The 21204-nt window shown below is 38.6% G+C and overlaps 1 protein-coding gene across 2 annotated transcripts in view; it reads left to right on the top strand.

Annotated features, from left to right (window-relative positions):
- The window catches only part of RABL3 (RAB, member of RAS oncogene family like 3), a 41861-nt gene extending 21043 nt beyond the window's left edge, over window positions 1-20818 (top strand). Inside the window, exons 3-8 of one of the 2 annotated variants that reach the window (XM_006090929.2) lie at window positions 3487-3616; window positions 7744-7858; window positions 10763-10913; window positions 15125-15196; window positions 18897-18935; window positions 19529-20818. In XM_006090929.2, coding sequence (XP_006090991.1) covers window positions 3487-3616; window positions 7744-7858; window positions 10763-10913; window positions 15125-15196; window positions 18897-18935; window positions 19529-19594 — 573 coding nt within the window. In that variant the 3' untranslated portion in view covers window positions 19595-20818. The remainder of the gene's footprint in view (window positions 1-3486; window positions 3617-7743; window positions 7859-10762; window positions 10914-15124; window positions 15197-18896; window positions 18936-19528) is intronic. The other variant, XM_023755779.1, reaches the window with a different exon arrangement.
- The last annotated feature ends 386 nt before the right edge of the window (window positions 20819-21204 follow it).

Below are 21204 nucleotides of genomic sequence, written 5' to 3'. Positions count from 1 at the left end.
GTGGCCAGCCTGCAAACAGCCATCAGCCCCTCACCCAGGCTGGCCAGGCACCCCAGCGGGGACCCCCACCCTGAAGGGGGTGTGGCCAATCTGAAAACGGCCATCAGTCCCTAACCCAGGCAGGCCACACCCTCATGGGGTGAGGGTCCCCGCTGGGGGGCTTGGCAGCCTGCAAACAGCCATCAGCCAGTCACCCAGACTGGCCAGGCACCCCAGCAGGACCCCCCATCCTGAAGGGGGTGTGGCCAGCCTGAAAACGGCCCTCAGCCCCTCACCCAGGCTGGCCAGGCACCCCAGGGGGGACCACCACCCTGAAGGGGCTGTGGCCAGTCTGCAAACAGCCATCAGCCCCTCACCCAGGCTGGTCAGGCACCCCAGGGAGGACCCCCACCCTGAAGGGGCTGTGGCCAGCCTGCAAACAGCCATCAGCCCCTCACCCAGGCTGGCCACTCCCTCATGGGGTGAGGGTCCCTGCTGGGGTCTTGGCCAGCCTGCAAACAGCCATCAGCCCCTCACCCAGGATGGCCACACCCTCAAGGGGTGAGAGTCCCTGCTGGGGGGCTTGACCAGCCTGCAAACAGCCATCAGCCACTCACCCAAACTGGCCAGGCACCCCAGCAGGACCCCCCTCCCTGAAGGGGGTGTGGCCAACCTGAAAACGGCCCTCAGCCCCTCACCCAGGCTGGCCAGGCACTCCAGCAGGGACCCCCACCCTGAAGGGGGTGTGGCCAATCTGAAAACGGCCCTCAGCCCATCACCCAGGCTGGCCAGGCACCCCAGCGGGACCCTCAACCTGATCCGGGACACCCTTCAGGGCCAACCAGCCAGCCCCCACCCATGCACCAGGCATATAGTAAAAGGGTAATATGCAAATTGACCCTAACAGCAGAACGACTGGGAATGACTGGTCACTATGACACACACTGACCACCAGGGGGCAGATGCTCAATGCAGGAGCTGCCCCCTGGTGGTCGGTGCGCTCCCACAGGGGGAGCTCTGCTCAGCCACAAGCCAGGCTGCCAGCTGCCAGCACAGCAGTGATGGCGGGAGCCTCTCCCGCCTCCTCAGCAGCACTAAGGATGTCCGACTGCGAGAGGGCACAGGCCGGGCTGAGGGACCCCCCCGAGTGCACAAATTTTTGTGCACCAGGCCTCTAGTCTTATATAATAAAAGGCTAATATGCAAATAGACCGAACAGCAGAACAACCAAACAACCAAATAACTGGTCGCTGTGATGTGCGCTGACCACCAGGGGGTGCGCATGGAACATGGCAGGCGTCAGCCGCAGTGGAATGGTGGAGCAAGTGAGCGGGAACACCAGACCAAGGTGGGGCGCTGGTCGCTGTCATTGGGGCGATCCTCTGGTGGTTACTGAAAATTCTTTGCTCCAGCGTGCTGCAGTCCCACCTGGCACTCACACCTGCTGCCAGCACTGGAACCGCCGCTCATACCTGCTGCCGGCACCTGGTACTGGTTCCGATCAATTGGCGCCATCAGCGGGTGCGAGTGGCTGCTGACGGCCCATGATTGCCCCTGAGGGTTTCTCCACTTCCCCCTGCTCCTGAGGGGTGATCGTGGCAGCAGTCGCCGCTCGCACCCGCTGATGGCACCGGCCCCACTCACAGCCACTGCTGGCGCCACACCTGTCAGCCGGTGCGAGCGGGGCCAGCGTCATCAGCGTGTGGGAGCGGTGGCAGCGGGAGTGGGGCTGCCAGCAGACAGGGGACTGGGGGCCACAGCGGGAGGGGCCAGGCAGGGGTGCGGAGGATGGGCTGAGACACACTTCTATGCCCACCACACCCTTGCAGCCCACAATTCCTTTCAAGGTGCACGAATTCGTGCACTGAGCCCCTAGTTATTTATAATAGCCAAGATTTGGAAGCAGCACAAGTGTCCATCAGTAGATGAGTGGATAAAAAAGCTGTGGCACATTTACACAATGAAATACTACTCAGCCATAAAAAAGGAAGGAAATCTTAACCTTTTGCGACAGCATGGAGAGTATTATAAGTGAAATAAGCCAGTCAGAGAAAGATAAATACCATATGATTTCAATGTGGAATCTAATGAACAAAATAAACAAGCAAGCAAAATAGAAATAGACTTATAGATACAGAAAACAGACTGACAGCTGTCAGAGGGGAGGGGCTTTGGGAGGCTGAGTGAAAAAAATGAAGAGGATTAAGCAAGAAACAACAATTTATAGACACAAACAACAGTATGGTGATTACAAGAGAGAGGGGATGGAGGGACATAAAAGAGGGTAAAGGAGGATAAATGGTGATGGAAAGATACTTGACTTTGTGTAGTGAACACAAAACAATACAAATTAATTAATTTAAAGGAACAGAGAAGCAACATGATAGCTTAAGGAAATACATGCAATCAAGAGAAGGTAATTTTTTTCTCTAAGATAGGAAAAATTATGGCATATTTATATGCTGGTGGCAATTATCCAACTGAGAAGGAAAATTTGATGGTGAGAGGAGCTACATCTTTGATAAGAAAGAGGGGGATCTCATGCACAAGAGATGGGTATTTGTCATTAGGGACACAGACAGCCTATCTTTAATAGATGGAGGGAAAATAGATTTTACAGGCACAAATGCAGAGAGGTGGGTAAACATGGGAAGAACAGGTTGTAGAAGTTCTCTTTTGATTGTTTCTGTCACAGGAAGCAAGGTTACTAGCTGTATTTGAGAACAAGGAAGATATATTGGAAATTTTGAAAAAGAGGAGAAAGTATGAAATAATTACCTAAGAGAGAAAAATAGGAAATGAACTACTGTATGCAATTGACTGAAGGAAGCTTCAAAGTTAAAATGAATCCAATCAGGTTGAATGTGTATTTTTCTGAGCTTCACATTCAGCTGCCTGGGTTGTAAACATGGAAATCAAGAAAAAGGTGGATATAGCCCTGACAGGTTTGGCTCAGTGGATAGAGCGTTGGCCTGTGGACTGAAGGGTTCCAGGTTCGAATCCAGTCAAGGGCATGTACCTTGGTTGCGGGCACATCCCCAGTAGGGGGTGAGCAGGAGGCAGCTGATAGATGTTTCTCTCTCATCGATGTTTTTAACTTCTATTCCTCTCCCTTCCTCACTGTAAAAAATCAATAAAAATATATATATTTTTAAAAGGTGGATATACTTAGTGTTGGAATTTTGTCAGGTGAATATAATGTAAATAGGGGCAAAGGAGTGACTAAAATGACAAATCATGGATTTTATAGTTAGAAAGGGAGGATTTGGAAGTGGAAGGGAGAGCTGTGAAAGGTGTTAGGATCAATGAAGTACATATAGAGTCCTGTGAGGTCAAAGATTATTATTCTAGTTGGAGAATTAGAGGGAGGAAGTTTGAAAGAGAGGAGATGATGATCAGAGTCAGAGGGATGCTGATAAGTAGTGTCCAGTGCTTTAAACTGGAATGAGAGTGCTTACCAATTTCCTAAGTGGCTATAATAAGTATTTTGATGGATTGATTTTTTAGGTTCATGACTACAAAGAAGGAACCCCAGTAGAGAAGACCTACTATATAGAATTATGGGATGTTGGAGGTTCTGTGGGCAGTGCCAGCAGTGTGAAGAGCACAAGAGCAGTATTCTACAACTCTATCAATGGTAAAGCATTTTTTATTTCTACCATGTATTAACGGTCTAAGAGTACAGATCATCTGATATGGAGTGCTGTGGGATGCTGGACTCATCTTAATTTAAGAAAGGTGTAATGACTCACAACTCTTAATATAAATCTGCCTATCGCATTCAAATTTATATTTCTAGATTCTAACCATGTAATTCAGAACATTAAATATTTACTCGGTTTAGTGTTTCTATTTATATTATTGTCATAAACTAAATATTGAGAAATAAAATTGTATTTGGGGAACTTGACATAAAACATGGAACTTTCAAAACACTGTCCCCTGGGAGTGCTATTTCTCTAGTCAGTTGGGAAAATACAATAGAGCTGTTAGGAATCCCACAGTCTAAACCAGATGTCACAGAACTAAAAATCTTTCTTTCTTTCATCTCCCCTTAGAGAGAGTCCTATGTAATTAATTATAAAGAGATGCTTAAGGGTATTTTTAGGGGTGCAAAAAATTCCTCCAGGTATAGAGATTCAAATACCTTGAACAGATTTCTAGATGGAGGCATGTGATAGAGGTCATAGTTGCAATTCATAGAGGGCCTACTCTTTGTCAAGAGACTGAACCACTGACACCTGTGATTTACCTATAGCGTTTCTTTATCTTCTTCTCTTTTTTAAATGCATTTTTTAAAAATATTTTATTGATTTTTTACAGAGAGGAAGGGAGAGGGATAGAGAGTTAGAAACATCGATGAGAGAGAAACATCGATCAGCTGCCTCCTGCACACCCCCTACTGGGGATGTACCCGCAACCAAGGTACATGCCCTTGACTGGAATCGAACCTGGGACCCTTCAGTCCTCAAGCCGACGCTCTATCCACTGAACCAAACCAGTCAGGGCTTAAATTCATTTTTTAAACCTTGTACTGTGAAGTATAATTTCAGCTTGTCTTTGATTGATGTACCAAAAGATTTGGCATCTCACCTCTTCCCTCCTAGTGTATGCTTAGCTAATACTCATTTATACTCATTCACTATTAGGGAAGCGCTGTAATTGCTAAGTACCTTCTTCATTCCTTATGTTCCTCTTTCACTATCTTCCCTTGTCATAAGCTGTTGTGGATGCTATAAAAAATTTAAAAAAGGAGAAAAAGCTTCTTGTCATTTGATATAAACTATAGAATACAGGATATAAACCATAGAATATTGTCCAAAAGTGTCCCAGTCTACCTAAAGAAAAAAAAAATGAAACCAAAGAGTTATAAGATAGTGACATTAATGTATGATATTGTCATGCAAGAAAGAACATGATAATGGCATATATTAAAAGAATAAATATAAGTGAAAAAAACAATAAGATAGTCATAGATGACTTCTTAGAGAAAAGGAGATAAAGAAAAGAACTAGAATCAAGTGATAAAACTTGGTTTATATCAGCCAAATGACTTTGTCAAAGTTGATACCAATCTGATCTGGCAAAGAAAAGTTTAGATATATAACACTTTTGAACTTTTGTTTAGATCTTTTTGAGAAAAAGTTAAGAGCAAAATAAATGTAAAGATAAAAATTGTAAGTAATAAAGTTAAAAACCATTTAAAACCTAGAAAGTTTATGGAATTGAGTCATAAACTTAATAAGTGCTAAAGAAGAAAGCCATCTAAATCCACTTATTTGACTGTCTTTTCTATACCTACTATTCATTAATGATTTGTCTCTTCCTTGAATATTACTGAAGTAATTGCATATATTTTGTTAGTTTTACAGAGAAGACTGAGACATATTTCTGTTTCTTAAAGTTTAAAAAAAAAAAAGTCCCTTTAGCCCTGGCTGGGTGGCTCAGTTGATTGAATTGTCATCCCATACACCAAAAGGTTGCGGGTTTGATTCCTGGTCAGGGTATATACCTAGACTTCAGGTTCAATCCCCAGTAAGGGGGTGGGGGGATGAGTAGGGGAGGCAGCCAATTGATGTTTCTCTCTCCCTCCCTCTCCCTTCCTTGCTCTGTAAAATCAATTAAGAAAAACATCTTAAACACACACACACACACAAATGCATAGTCTTTATTCTTAGTAATAACATTCTTCCCTCAAGAGCTTACCTTCTTCCCACTGTGATGAACTAGGCTGGTAATCCCCAAAGAAAATTTCTAAAGTATGTCTTTACCTCTTTCTCTTTTAAGATTAGAACACACTCTGATCAGCTGTCAACCTGATTTCTTTGCTCTGGACCCCAGAGTGACCCTCCTAGCTCATACAAACAGGAACTCTCAACCCAAATGAAAGAGGGAGAATAAGGAACAAGAGTACTCAAATGCCTTTAAAAATTGCAGAGCCTTAAATAGAAATCTTTAAAAAAAAAAAAAATGAACTCCTTCCAGTCCAGCTAATAGCTCATCTAAACCTTTGTAATCCTTTCACTTTCCCAACCAAAAGTCTCACCCATAGCTTTATGATATTTATACCTGGGAAATAGGGAGAGGAGAAAATATCTGCCACTCCTGTGCCCTAAAGTGAGACTTTATTCTGTTTTTCCTCAATCTTTTACTGTCACATTAACTGAGTTCAAGGCAAGTTATTCAACCTCTCTGAGCCTCAGTTTCCACATGTATAAAATAAAGGTAATTCCTACTTCATAGAACTGTTCTGAAAATCAAATTAGATAACACATGTAAAGTACAGTATGTAGCATGTAAGTGATGAATAAATGTTAGCTGTTTTTTTTATATATTTTAAAATTGATTTCTGAGAGGAAGAGAGAGAGAGATAGAAACATCAGTGATGAGAGAGAATCATTGATAGGCTCCCTCCTGCATGCCCCCTACTGGAGGGTCAAATCCACAACCTGGGTATGTACCCTGACTGGGAATTGAACCGTGACACTCAACCACTGAGCCACGCCAGCCAGGCAGCTCTATTTTTTAATGGTAGCTCTTTATTCCTTTTTAAAAAAAAATCTGTCTTTAATTATGTGCCCTTGATGCCTAATAGAACACCTCATTGAAGAAGGTAGAGTGAATGCAGTTGGATATGGGGACAACTGTCAGATCTCTATTTATTCCAGATGCCAGGAGAGAGAACAGATTTATCTGAGCCAGCTTGAACAAGTCAGCTATGACATGCACAAGCACCTTCATTGTACAAATGTCTGTAAAATCTAGAGACGCCAAATCTAACTCTTCTGCCCTCCTTTTTTAAATTGACATGAAAATGGAGGAATCATCAGTTTCACATCCTCTCTTCACAGTAGAATCTGGGTAATACAAAAGGTTGGGAGTTTAAAAACCTATAGTCTTTTGACCTCAAGATATCTTAAATTTCATTAGGCATGAAAGCTTTTCCTTTTTTATCTATAGCTTATTGGAATAATTACCTGCTTTTCTTTTCTGTCTAGGATCTTAACTGATTCTGTTTAATTGTATTTCTGAGCCTCATTACATTTTATCGTTTTCCTCAATCTCTCAAAAGTCCATCTATTTTCTATTATTCGTATCTCTTGACTATTTCTTCTTATCCCCTTCTAATGGCATTATTTATTTTGTTCTTTTAACTATATCTCTCAAAGAACTAAATAATTGGACTCTTGAGTTGATTAGGCAGGCCCACGTAATCTACAGGAAAACATTTTCCAGGTAAAGAATAACAGTTGTATCAAATTAAATCAATACTGTTTTAATTTATTTTATTTAATATTTTTAGTGAAAATAAGTAATATGTGTATGTATGATGTCTGTGACAATACTGTGCAGAGTGCAATACTATGAAGAGTGCAGTTAGCTTTTTGAATGCATATAATTTCTTATATACTTGAAGTATTTTTATTCTCTTTTTTGATGAGGTGGTTCTGCAATTAGGACCAGACAGAGTAGGCACACATTAAGTGTTGAATGAAGAAAAAAAAAGAAAAGACATTCTAAAAGTTTAATGACATTTTATAGAATTTTTAGAAGTTAGACTGACAAAGGAAATTTGGTAGGTTATTTGTAAGAACTTGTAGAAGAAATTTTAAAATAATTATGTCTGAGTAGTATTATACATACTATAGAATGCTAGGTTCACTAAGCATCTCAATGCTTGTTATTTACTAAGTCTCACTTTGCCAATTCGGAAATAAAGAAGAATTGTTCCTGTACTGACATTATTTTCTCTGATTATTTTAGGTATTATTTTAGTACATGACTTAACAAATAAGAAGTCATCCCAAAACTTGTATCGTTGGTCATCGGAAGCTCTCAACAAGGATTTGGTGCCAACCGGAGTCTTGGTAACAAATGGGTAAGCCCAAATTACTTCATAATTGGTTTGAAATGTTATAGCAAGCACAAGAATGCACCCTCCAAAACAACACTTTGTAAGATGTTTGATTTGCAAATATTTTCTCCCAGTCTGTACATTGCCTTTTCATTCTCCTAACGGTGACTTTCACAAAGCAATAGTTTGGCATGTCTAAAAAGTCTAATTTCTCAGTTTTTTCTTTTATATTTTATACTTTGGGTAGGTATCATGTGTAAGAACTCTTGGCTTAATTCCAGAACATGCAGATTTTCTCCTCTGTTTCTTCTAGAAGTTTTATAGTTTTAGGTTTACTTTTAGATCTGTGCTCCTTTCTAAGTTATTTATAATGTGGAAGGTTTTAATTGAGGGTGACTTTTGCATATGAATGTCCAATTGTCACAGCACAATCTATTGATGAGATTAATCTTTCTTCATTGAATTGCTTTTACTCTTTTGCCATAAATCAGTTGACCATATTTATATGGGTCTATTTCTAGACTCCCTAATTCCATTCCATTGCTCTGTTTGCCTATCCCTTCACCAATACTACAGTCTTGATTATTGTAGCATTATAGTAAGTCTTCAAGTTAGGTAGTGTGATTCCTCCAATTGTTTAGCTAGTCTAGTTTGCCTCACCATATAAAATTGAAATCAGCTTGTCTATATTGGCAAAAATTATGCTTGGATTTTTATTGGAATTGCAATAAACCTATAAATCAAGTCAGAGAGAATATTTGTTGCCTCTTCTAATCCATGAGCACAGATGTTTTACTTCAAAACATCTTCAGTGATAATCCTAGATATGATATCGTTTCTTCTGTATACTTCAGTGTGTAACTTTAAATATTAAGAACTTTTTGAACATAACCAAAATGTAATTGTCATACTTAAAATTAACAATAATCCTTTAATATAGAATATTATTTTAATTTACACAAATGTCTTATAAATATTGGTTTATTCAAATCTGTATCTAAGTAAGGTCCACTCATTGTATTTACTTTCTTTTCATCTTAACTTCCCCTTCCTTTTTTAATTTTTATCTTTTATCCTCTAGCAATTTATTTTTTGAAAAAAAGATGGCTTGTTTGTCTTGTAGAATTTTCTGTATTCTGGATTTTGCTGATTGCTTGCTGATAAGAGCTGTTAAATTTGTTTCTCTGAATCCTAAATCTTCTCTAAAATGGTAGTTAAGTATAGCTATCTGAAAGATGCAATTTTTGTGTGTGTATGTGTGTTTGCCAAAGTTAAATTGGATGTAAGGTTTAATAAAAGAGAGAAAAAATGGAAGCTAAAAAAAGATATAAGAGAACAAATTATATGTGTATTTCAACATGTATGTTATGATACATATATAATACATATGCTAATGTATAACACGTGCAGCATGTTATATTACATATGTAATATATGTGTTGATTTGCAAGAGATTATGCAAGACTACAAGTGACAGAGATATATGTGTATTAAAGATGATGTTGGATGAACTATATACAAAAATTTGAATATGAACCATACTTAGTGAGTATAGGAAAATAAAATAGTCCTAACAGAGGACACTCTCAATGCTTTATTATCTGATAAAGCAGATTTCAGTTGTAGACAATTTCTCCTAAATCAGGGATGATATTGGCAAAAAGAATCAAAGTTCTTGAACTCAAGCTATTATTGGCTTTGTTGCAATAAATAGAATGGTAATATTTTTATGAAATGGGAGTTAATAGTTCAAAACAATTGTGTTGCAAGGCTGAATAGTAACTGAGGTTCTGCAAGATTATTGTAAAAGGCAAAAAAAATAATAATTTTGTACACACACCTCTAATTTAGATTATTCAAAGAGAAAGGGAAATAATATCAAAGGAAGAAAAACAGCTATGCTCAACTGGCTTGTATTGATTGGATTGTGCAATATTGATTTACTGTCATCAGGTATTTGAAACCAGATTTTGCTGACCATTGTAAATTGAGCTTATAACATGTCAAAAATCCAAACCTTTTATTTCTCATATGTGAATAGAATTTAAATTAATTCAACAACGTTGGGCTCTATGTTCCTTTTAGTTATAGAAGGAATACCACTCTATCCTTTTGGTAGAAATAGAAAAAAAGAATTGTAAAGAACTGTAGTGCTGGTACAATTGTTATTGTACCAAAAAAGAGAGGTAACTAGCCCAAGGTTATACAGTGACCCTAAGGGATTTGTATTGCTTGTCCTTGGTCTCCCTGTCCTCTGTCTCCCACAGCTCTCATATCAGGACAAACAACTGTTTGGTATTCAATTCTTCCCTTTTACTATTCATTTTGTGGTTTAGCTGTTTCTTCCCTTTCCATGTATTGAAACCATCTTAATGGTTGATTTATTCTGGCCTTTAGCATCCCTATTTCCTGTTTTCCTTGAACAATCTATTTTTCATTGTAATTCATAGACAGAAATATGTATGGTAGTATAGAGTTTATTTATAGCCTTGCAGATACCCAGAAGCTTGTCATTTTCCCCTCTGACACAAGGCTTGAGTGCCATGCTAGTTTCCGGGGTTTCCTTTACACTGAGGTTTGAATCCACTCTGTGCATCTATACAGAAAAATTCCTGAGCCTTAGGAGATAGAGCTTTGGGAGAAGTCAACTCAACCTACCTTGGTATACCTGGTGGGCACTCAGTTATCCAAGTAGTCTATAAGGACTCATGGGCACAAATTTTGAGTAGTTAGATAAATAGTTGGAACTCTGTAGATGGTGAGGATGGATTGTTAAATAAACAAGTAGGTGGAAGAAATTAGGAGAAAAATAGGTTTATAGGTGAGTCAGTGAATGATCAGTAAAATAGTATAAGCTAGTTGCATTTAAATATTATACATCTACATCAAAAAGGTAAATTCTATTCACCTCTTCATTATTTATCACAGGGATTATGACCAGGAACAGTTTGCTGAGAACCAAATCCCACTCTTGGTAATAGGGACTAAACTGGATCAGATTCATGAAACCAAGCGCCATGAAGTTTTAACTAGGACTGCTTTCCTGGCTGAGGATTTCAATGCAGAAGAGATTAATTTGGTGTGTATTTTCACTAATGCATGTTTGTATTATTGTCAGTTGAAAGTGAACCTGAAGACTTCACAAGTCATATATTTTCCCAAAAGAAGCTTTATACTTGAAGGCAGGCTATTTTGGTTCTACTCCAAAATATGGTGCTAATTGGAATCAACATAGACTGTCAGATGGGCAGTCACTTCAATCTCTTTATATGCTGATCTGTTGGAATGTTTAAACTTTGTTCTATGAATAATGTAAAAATCATGGGCTTTTTCTTTAAAAGATTTTTAAAAATCACCCTAAAGTCAAAATAAGTAACTTAAGGTGACAAAGAAAGATTGTGATACTGTACCTTGATTATTCTTGCTTTAGAAAAGCCTCTTAGTGTTTTAAATTACAGAATTTACCTTAAAGGGCAAACAACTAGACAAGTGAAAAAACTACAATCTATAAACCAGGAGTGCTTCATAGGCATTAGTTTCTATACTCTTATGTGTATACGGACGATTGAATCCCTTCCTGAGATATTTAACTCGATTAGAATTTGGTGCTAAAAAGGCTAAGGAAAGTCCTCATATAAACCAGTTGGTGTTGCCCAGAGAAAGATATGTCATTGCTCACAAGTAGGATTTGTGCAGCATATATGGTGCACTGGCATTCAGACATGTGGTGGTCGTAGTGGTTTAATAATACCAGTTGCTACCATTTATTATTTACAAGCCAAGCACTGTTCTGCTTATTTACATACGTTATCTCACATGCATTCTCTTCATATCATCTCTATAAAGTAGGCATTATTATTATCCCCATTTTAAAGATGAAGACTAGTAGCAGAGAGAGGTAACTAGGCCATAGTTACCAGTCAAAGCAGGCACTCTGACTTCAGAGCCTGTGCTGTACAATTAACCCTATTTTCCACTTAATTTTCCTACAATTAACGTATAGAATCTTGGAAAGAACTCTTAGAAATCACCTAGATTAACAATTACCCAAAGCTGACTGCATATTCATATTACCAGCCAACAGTACCTGTGAAAATTTTTTAATAACTGCTCCATAGCAGGAGCTTTTTATTCATAAGGTCTGGCAGGAGGACCAGGACTCTAGTTTAACAAATAACTCAGGTGATTCTAATGCCCTTACTCTGAGAGTCAACATTTGTGAACACTGCTTTGGTTCAACCACCTTTACCCCCATAATTGAATCAGCTTCTCTTACATTCTACTTGGCAGTTAAGGTACCTTATTTCTCTCAACTGCCACCATGGAATATTCAATGTAAATGCCCCTGGTGGTCAGCACTGGACCATAGGTTACAGAAGATTCCTGCTCTTTAGAATATATGATCTCTATATATAAAAGCCTAAGCGACCATTACGACCGGTTGACCGGAATGACCAGTTGCTATGACACACACTGACCACCAGGGGGCAGATGCTCAACATAGGAGCTGCCCCCTGGTGGTCAGTACACTCCCACAGCAGGAGCGCCAGTCAGCCAGAAGCCAGGCTCACCGCTGGCGAGTGGAGCCTCTTCCACTTCCACAGCAGTGCTACGTAGCCGCGGGGCGCCCAGCCCCAGCTCGGGCTCCTTCCCGGCCACCTTCCCCTTCGGCACTGCTACACCCCTTGCGGGATGTCAGACTGCCAGTTTCGGCCCGATCCCTGCAGGCCAGTCGACATCCCCCAAGGGGTACCGGATTGAGAGAGGGGGTAGGCCAGGCTGAGAGACCCCACCCATGCATGAATCCATGCACCAGGCCTATAATATAATATATAATGCTGAGGTTACTTCCTTTGAAAATTATTTCCAAAGTGAAATTTACCATTACATATACTTAATTTGTTCCATTAATTACTTTCAATGTGTTTTGGGAAGTATCTGTTTATAGTGGTTAAATGTATGATTTCCTACTTTATTTGCAAAGTCAGGGCCAATTGTTAACAAGATGTAAAGGTACTCAAATGGTGATACTTTGGCACACACAGTCTCCACAGAGTTCACATACAACATACTTTTGGCCTTCTATCCGTGTATGGCCTCGAGGACACAGCAGGAGCAACAAGGGGGTCTTGAGTATACAGGGAACTAAAAATGAGGAAAATTGGTTAAGAATTTCAAAAAGAGATAATCAAAAAGACTCAGCAAGTAAATATAAAGCCTCAAATAATAAACTAGTGTAACAATATTAGTGCTAGTATCTTTAGTTACTATATGTATACATCAAAGAAGGAATCAGAGTTATCATCTTGTACCTGAAAAATGTCAGTGTTTAAATTCTAGATAGGGAGAAGATTACTTACTTTTTTCAAATCCTGTTAGGCTTATTGTGTCTGGTACAATTTTTTTCTCTGTTATGCATTTATTTCAAAATGGTCATATTAAAGCATCTTCCCTGGTTATTATTCCTTTCTCAAGCTTAGACAAGCTATTTAGAGCTATTAATTTTCAGGTTTTGCTCTCAGCCGTGATCAATAATGGATGGCTCTTTCAGCCTTAAAATTCTTATCCTGAAATCATAGAATTTCTCTAGCCTGGTCAAGCTTAAATTGTGCAGCCTTAGAATTAAGTTTTTGGGAGGTTTTGTTTATTTGTTTGCTACTTGGTTTAGATTTTGTATTTAGTACTGCGGCTCTATTTGGAATCATCTTCGAAGTCTTTTAACATTCTGATGACTATTTAATTAGTATCCATTTTGTTAAACATCTAACACAGGTCCATCTAAGGTTTGTCTCTTATATGCCCCAACTGCTGTATAAATGTGTTCAAACATTATTTCAAATACATTAGTTTGCATAATAATATTTCAGCTTATTTAATCTATATATGGAATTATCTTTTATATTAGGTGCTTGTATCTGAAAATTCAGTCTGAATAGCATTTTCTTGGAATGAAGAGAGAAGGGAACTAATATTTCAGTACCTGCTATGTTCCAGACATGCATTAACTCATTTAATTTTCACAGAAATCCTATGGGATAAGTATCGTTATCCCCATTTCATAAATGAACTACACTTTAAAGATTTAGTAACCTAACCAATGTCACACAGTCTAGAAATGTAGAGACAGATATTCAAAGATTCAGAGCTTGCTGGCTTCTAGTATTCTGTGATCTTTGAAACATTTGTTAGAGTCTCTCTTTTTTTGTGGTTTTGAAAATGTATTATAGATTCTGGCCAAAATTAAAAATGTGAGCCTTGAAATGTTATATATGGATAAAATAAGTGACTGTTACAAAATTTATTGGAAAGGAGTCATGTGGGCTTAGAGAGTACAAATCAATAAATGCAACACCAATAATTTCAGAATATCCCAAGGGACACAGCTTGAAAGACAAATATCATTCTTGTAAAGCAGCCTACATGATATCCTCATAGTTTGGTCTTACGTGCCATTTGAGTTAGAAATCAAAATATTCTGTCTCTTAAGGAGGCAAGTCAGTAATGACAAGCAAAGGCAACACAACCCTGGAATTTCAATAAAAGGATAGTAAGCCTTTTAAGGTCTTTACTAGTCATTATAATGATTTAATGTTCCAGATTGTTTTGTTTCCTCTGGGCTCCATTTTTAAAAATCCTATTTAATAGTAATATATCTCTTGTTCATTATTGTTTCTCTAACTAGTGTTAATAATAATGCTTAATGATATTTAATAATAACATTGTCTATTATTATAAAAAATATATCTATTATTTATTATCACCTTTATGGCCTACCAAGAGATGTATTGGCTTGTGTTCAGTGTGTGAGAAATCCCTGGCAACTGTTATGTTTGTTCTTTGCTCCTCTTAACTTCTTATTTTCGTGCTTCCTACTATTTGTATGAACTGCATAGAACTTAGTTGAGCACTGGTGAGTAACTAGTGCTAAAAAGTAAAGTGTTGACTTTTTAATGGCTTTATTTCTGCTTTTCAGGGTAAATGTAGGTGCGTCACCTGATTAGTATCTTGGTTGTATTCGTAAGATATTAGTAATCCTGTCTTCCTTTGTGAATTAATTGATGTACATATTGGTTCAGTGTCTTCTAAAATTGCTCAAATAACAGAAAGTGTCCTTATCTTCCTTTAGCACTTCCCTCTATGCTGTGTGCATCATAATTTAAAAATAACATGAATTTTATGAGAGTATTATGCCTAATATTTTACTATAGAAATGTGCAACAGGAACATTGATAACTAACAAGAGCTATGTTCTCTAGCTTTTAATCGTAGCTCTTATGTTTTATCTTCTAGGATTGCACAAATCCACGGTACTTAGCTGCTGGTTCTTCTAATGCTGTCAAGCTCAGTAGGTTTTTTGATAAGGTAATGGCCTCAATTAAGTTATTTTTAAATTTAATTTATATATTATGAGAATTTAAATTTTTTTATAGAATGCTTTGTCCTTTTATGCCTTCATCCTGAATGTCACAGGCTGAATAATACTTGTTTTGATCTCTCTTATCTGTTGGTATAATTGCTCAAGGCCTGCTGACGTATTTATACTATCACCAGTGTTCTCTAGCAAAGGATGAAAGCTACTGAATTTAAATGGGGTTTTTTAATAAGATACCTAATTCCACTTCTTAGAACTATTTATGTTTCCCTAATTTCTATCTCTTTTTGTACTTATTCACCCCTAAGCCCTACAAGACAGTGAACTGAGGAGATTCTACTTAGTTAAAGCCCTAAGTTCATTTTGCTCTCCCAGCTATTAATAGTTCTTACTATTACTTTTAAGGTAATCTTCTTGATTCCCTATTGTTTCCCTATCAGAAACTTTTGCATTAAAGTTATTGACTCTTGCTAGCATCATCTTATTGTAGAATGAAAATGTAGAATGACTCAGCATGCTAGTAAATTAGAGCACTGTTTGTCTTTCTTTCACAAGTCCTTACAGCTGCATTGCACGTAGTATTGACTGAGCTTAAGTTGCTTGCCCAATGCTGACAGTTGTAGTAAAGTAAAATAGGATGTATTTCTGTATGCTATTGAAAAAGATTAATTTCTGTATTATATTTCCTTTTAAGTGTAATCTTCCAAGAAACATTTTTCTCATAGATCTTCTTTATGAATCATTTTTCTTTTAGCAATTTAGGGATTTAATATTTGGCCCTTTATCCAATATGTCAGCAGAGATAAAGCCCCACACCCTCCCTATTTAATGAGATCACGGGGAAATTTTTGCTTCATTGCAGAACTTTCCAACTGGTGTGTCGCAAATAGGGTACAGCTGTACTGAGATATTGATCCACTCATTTCTCTGAGCAGCAGAGCCCCTCGGGCTGGGTGATTGGCAACCTCTTCCATTTACCCCAGTGTGCTGTACAAATATTAGCATTTTCTAAATGGGATGCACTGCAAGGAACCACATTTTCTGTTCACATTGTTTTCAAACTTAAAATGTAAGAACTTTGATTTAGTTTAGATCCCTGATCCCATCTGATACAAAATACTATCCCCTAAGAGCAACATCTTATAGATCTGTGTCTGACATGGAAAGATCTCACAATATACTGTTTAAAATTTTAAATAATTTAATAATTTTAGAATTGAAATATTAAATGTAATGTTATATCTTAGAGAAACAATGGGTTATAGACTAATGGGACCCAAGTTGTCTGTCAAGGCTTTTTTTTTTTCTTTATTGATTTCAGAGAGGAAAGGAGAAGGAGAGAGAGAGATAGAAACATCAGTGATGAGAGAGAATCATTGATTGGCTGCCTCCTGCACACCCCCTACTAGGGATCGAGCCCGCAACCCAGGCATGTGCCCTTGGCCAGAATCGAACCTGGGACCCCTCAGTCCACAGACTGACGCTCTATCCACTGAGCCAAGCCAGCCAGGGCAAGATTTTATTCTTAAAAAATCAGAGGGAACTTGATGAGTTTTAAGAAGAGAGCAAGATTTAACAAGAGGACATTGCAAGTTGAGGGCAGGGAGTTATAAGCAAAAGCAAAAAGGTAACTTCTCTCGTCATTGCCTAAATCACAACCAAAGGTATGTGGATTAGGAGGTTGGCCAGACCTCCAGACTGAGGTGGTTGCCAGAAACCAAGGGATATGGCAGCTAAATTTCACCCAGTTTTCTATACATCATATCTGTGAGAATTTTCCCTCCATTGATTTTAGAGGGAGAAGGGAAGATGGAGAGAAACATCTATGTGAGAGAGAAACATCCGTTGGTTGCCTCCTGTACCCGCCTCGACTAGGGATCAAACCTGCAACCCAGGAATGTGCCCTGATCAGGAATTGAACCTGCAACCCTGTGGTGTACCAGACTACCCTCCAACCAACTGAGCCACACTGGCCAGGGCCCCAAGAATTTAATGTAAAGATTTCTTTTCCAAGAGGGAATCTGACTCCTCCTCCAGACTCCCTTGGCTAGTAGTAATTCTTCCCTACTCTAGAATGATAGGATTTTCCTGTCCTGCCCCAGAGAAAGGAAAGAGAATCAGTCCCTTCTTGCTTTCTCTAAGACCAAGTATTTTGAGATGTATATTGATCATGAACCAGCTTTCCTACCTCAGGGGCCAGTGAATGTAACCTTACCCCAGGTCTCTTGTGGCTAACCGTGACTCAGCCATAGTCTCTAAGATAGAAAAATCCAGCTATTTTGGCTGTCAGGCCAGTTAGAGTAAGCTGACACAGGCCTGGAAGAAGATGCTCAACATTTATTCAGAGGAATTTTTATTTTCATAATTCTAGATTCCAGTGTCTTAATCTCCAGCTAATCTGTATCTTATTGATTACATTTTCTTAATCACAACAGCTCTGGCTAAAGAAAACAATACTGCCTATGCAATCATTGTAGTTTCTCAAGTGTTAGAACAGAATTTGTTATTTTTTAAAATGTGTTTCATAATATGAAAACGTGGTGCTCCTTAAACTCACAATTTAGGGCATGCCGTTTGAGGGTTTCTTTATCATAGAAGTGATGGATTTGTGCAGATGCACCCACTGCTTTACTGTGTTTCTCCTGTTGACCAAATACAGACGGTTCTGAAACTGCTGAATTACGGGTGCAGATTAAATCCATAAAAAGACACTAATTGACACTGTTGATGTTGTGTCATCTGTCTCCATGGAGGCTCTATAGAATTTATCACTGTTTTTGCTATAGGGATGTGATGGTTCATTGCATTACACAGACTCCTCTTTAAGGAATAGCTGTACTATTAGTAGGCAGGTGCTTTGCATTTTTCTTATGAATTCTGTTTGGTACCTTTTAGGACTGACTGCTGGGAAGCTTAGGGCCAAATTTCCTCTTATCCTATCTAATAAAGAGGGAATATGCTAATTGACCATCACACCATCACAAAGATGGTGGCGCCCACAGCCAATAAGGAGGGAATATGCTAATTGACTGCCACGCCATCAAAGATGGTGGCACCCACAGCCACAAGATGGAGGCACCCAGTCCCCTCAGCCCCACTTGCTTCCAGAGTCCCCAGTCCCCTCAGCCCCCCAGCTACCCAAGGCCAGCCCGAGGCGCAGGCAAGCCTTGGATGGCGGCTGCCCAGTGGCCCAGGGCCAGCCCGAGGCTTGCACTGCCAGCAGTGGCAGCAGCAGCAGAGCTGTGATGGGGCGTCGCCTTCTCCTGATTGCCTCCCTCCCCTGAGGGCTCCCGGTCTGTGAGAGGGGGCAGGCTGGTCTGAGGGACCCCCCCCCCCTCCAGTGCATGAATTTTCATGCACCAGGCCTCTAGTATACTAAAAATTGCATGGGGAAAAAAACATTGCATGGATCAAATGTCATTCTCTGATTACTTAGTCATTTTTTAAATTTATTTTTTCATTTATTTTTTTAATCTATTAGTACTTTCTGGAATGAGGCAGGCTCTTAGGAAATAATCCTACAATCCTGATCCCATTAGCACCAGATTCAACTCACTGTACCAGATGCCTATATCTATTGAAAAGACTCTTAATTTGGATATATGCCTTTTAGTCCCCTGAATGGCCATTACAATTAGCCACTTTTTCCAGATCTGTGTACTAAACTCTTAAAATCTTTGTTTCTCACAGGTCATAGAAAAGAGATACTTTTTAAGAGACAGTAATCAGGTCAGTATCTATCTTTTCTTTATAAAATGGGTTCTTAAATTTGTAGAGAGGTGATTTCCAAATTTATTTTCAGAAATGGTTAAAAAAAAAAAGTAGGGGAAGTCCCTTTGTAAGCACAAGCAACTGATTTTTTTTTAAGATCAAGGGAAAGAGTCCAAGAGACAAGAAATAAATAAATAAATAAATAAATAAATAAATAAATAAATAAATAAATAAATAAATAAATAATCCAGGAATAAGGTTACATTATAACATAATAAAATAAAATCGTTTGCTTGAGACACCAAAGATATATAACCGAAGTCTATTACAAGCAAATAATTCATGTAAAGTCCAGTAGATGAATATTCTGAGATTCACCTTCATCCTCTCTGATTTAGATGACCCTGTCACCAATTTGTTGGCAAATGTTTTCCATTTTGGGAAAATGTATTTTTATTATTTAGTCTGCTGTGGTTTTCTGAGTAAAACCACAGACTGGTGGTTCTCTCAGGAACAATAGACAGACATTTTAAAGAAAAAAAATTTAAAGGCTATTAGCATTTGAACTCTGCCTACTTGAGACTTATTGTGATTATCTTTCTTGCCTACAGACTCCAGGCTTTCCTGATCGAAAGAGGTTTTGGGGAGGAACATTGAAGGGCCTTCATTACGACTGAATTATGTGCATCCTTTGGAAGAGTGAGAAAGCAGTGGCAATTTTTCACAGCATTCTTCTGGCTGTGTCAATTATTAATGTCTCAGCCTTTTAATGAAATCATCTTAAAATGCCACCCTTCACCCTCACCCTTTAATGGAAAACTAAAAGGAACTGACAGTGCGGGAGGTCTGAACTTTGTCCCCATTCTCTCTGTTCCTCACCTTTCTGTCCCTGTTTATAGATTATGTAAAAGCCTTATGGAAATATGAGATGTTGTCAAAATGATGCAGTAAATGAGCAGTGACAGAGTGCTGCAGAGAAAATTTACTCCTGCCTAGAACTGGAGCGTTTTTGGGTCTGTAATTTTCCCACACTCCTTGCTGAAGGCTTAATTAAGCACTTCAAAAATGTATCTCTATTGTTTTACCTTCTGGAGGGGAAAGGTTATGTTAACCAGCCCTGAGTTGTCTACCCCAAACAATCTTTGTCATTTTCAAAGAAGCAAAATTGTGTTATTTAATTATCTCCACCCTCATCACACACAAGGATACCTAATAATAGCAACCCTTGTTCCCTCTCCTCTCCTTTGAAAATGGTTCAGTGGCTGGAAGAGGAGGACTAATGGCTGGAGTTAAATATAAATAGATTAATAATACATAGAGAACAGCAGTACCAGAAGAGAAGAATTCTGCAAGAAATTGACAGCTCACTAAATCCTTCACTCTTTAGGTAAAGCTGTCTGCACGATCACTGTTACCTGTTTGGAAATGGGTAAGGTGAAATCTAAGACCTGCACAAAGGCAGTAAGAAAGATTTGTAGCCTCTTCGGGTTTGCTTGTTTTTTAAAGGAAAAGTTAACTCCTGAAATGTCTCTTAACTATAGTCTATAAACTAAGAATATTATTCTTTGTGTCAACAATGTATTTATGGAGAGAAGTAAAAATAAGTTCCATAGCAACACATTTACATGAATTATAAATTAGAATTCTTGGATTTCATAAGCCAGAATTTTGGGGTGGTGGTGTGTGTATATGCATAATTGTTTGTCACTTTTTTTACCCATCTTTTTTGCTTCTTTAATTCTCTCTGCCCTGGTTGTTCTTAAATATATAAACCTGGTTTACAAAAACTGTAATTTGCTGCCTTATTCAACACCTTTTCACCCGCATTCTGGCTCTGGCTCTGATGCGGGACTCTGCACTCCTGATTTTACTCTATATTAAAATATAATAATAATATTAAATATAGAGTTTCAGCTTCTCATTTTAAAACTAGGGGGGAAACAATAAATTCACTTTATACTCCATTTTAATTACACTTCAGAAGTACTTGGAAACCAAGGTATGCTGAAAGAGAATGCTAAAATAAGAATATTAGAGAGTGCTTTTAGAAAGACAGTCTTTGGAATCTGCAAAAGGATGGTTAAAGCACTTTCATCAGCTAGAATATTCTCCATTCTTTCTTTGCATCCTCCCCCACAAGACTTTGTCCTGATTTTTTTTTTTTTGACATAAAGGAGAGCTATGCAAATCAGGATCTGTGTGTGGAATTTGGCACAAGTGTGTTGTGACCCAGACTGTGCAGTTAGGAAGAAGAAACCAAATGAATACATAAAGACCTAAACCAACT

This window comes from Myotis lucifugus, unplaced genomic scaffold (assembly GCF_000147115.1).
Source record: "Myotis lucifugus unplaced genomic scaffold, Myoluc2.0 scaffold_84, whole genome shotgun sequence".
NCBI classification, from domain to species: domain Eukaryota; kingdom Metazoa; phylum Chordata; class Mammalia; order Chiroptera; family Vespertilionidae; genus Myotis; species Myotis lucifugus.
This window is presented reverse-complemented; position numbering and strand designations above follow the sequence as displayed.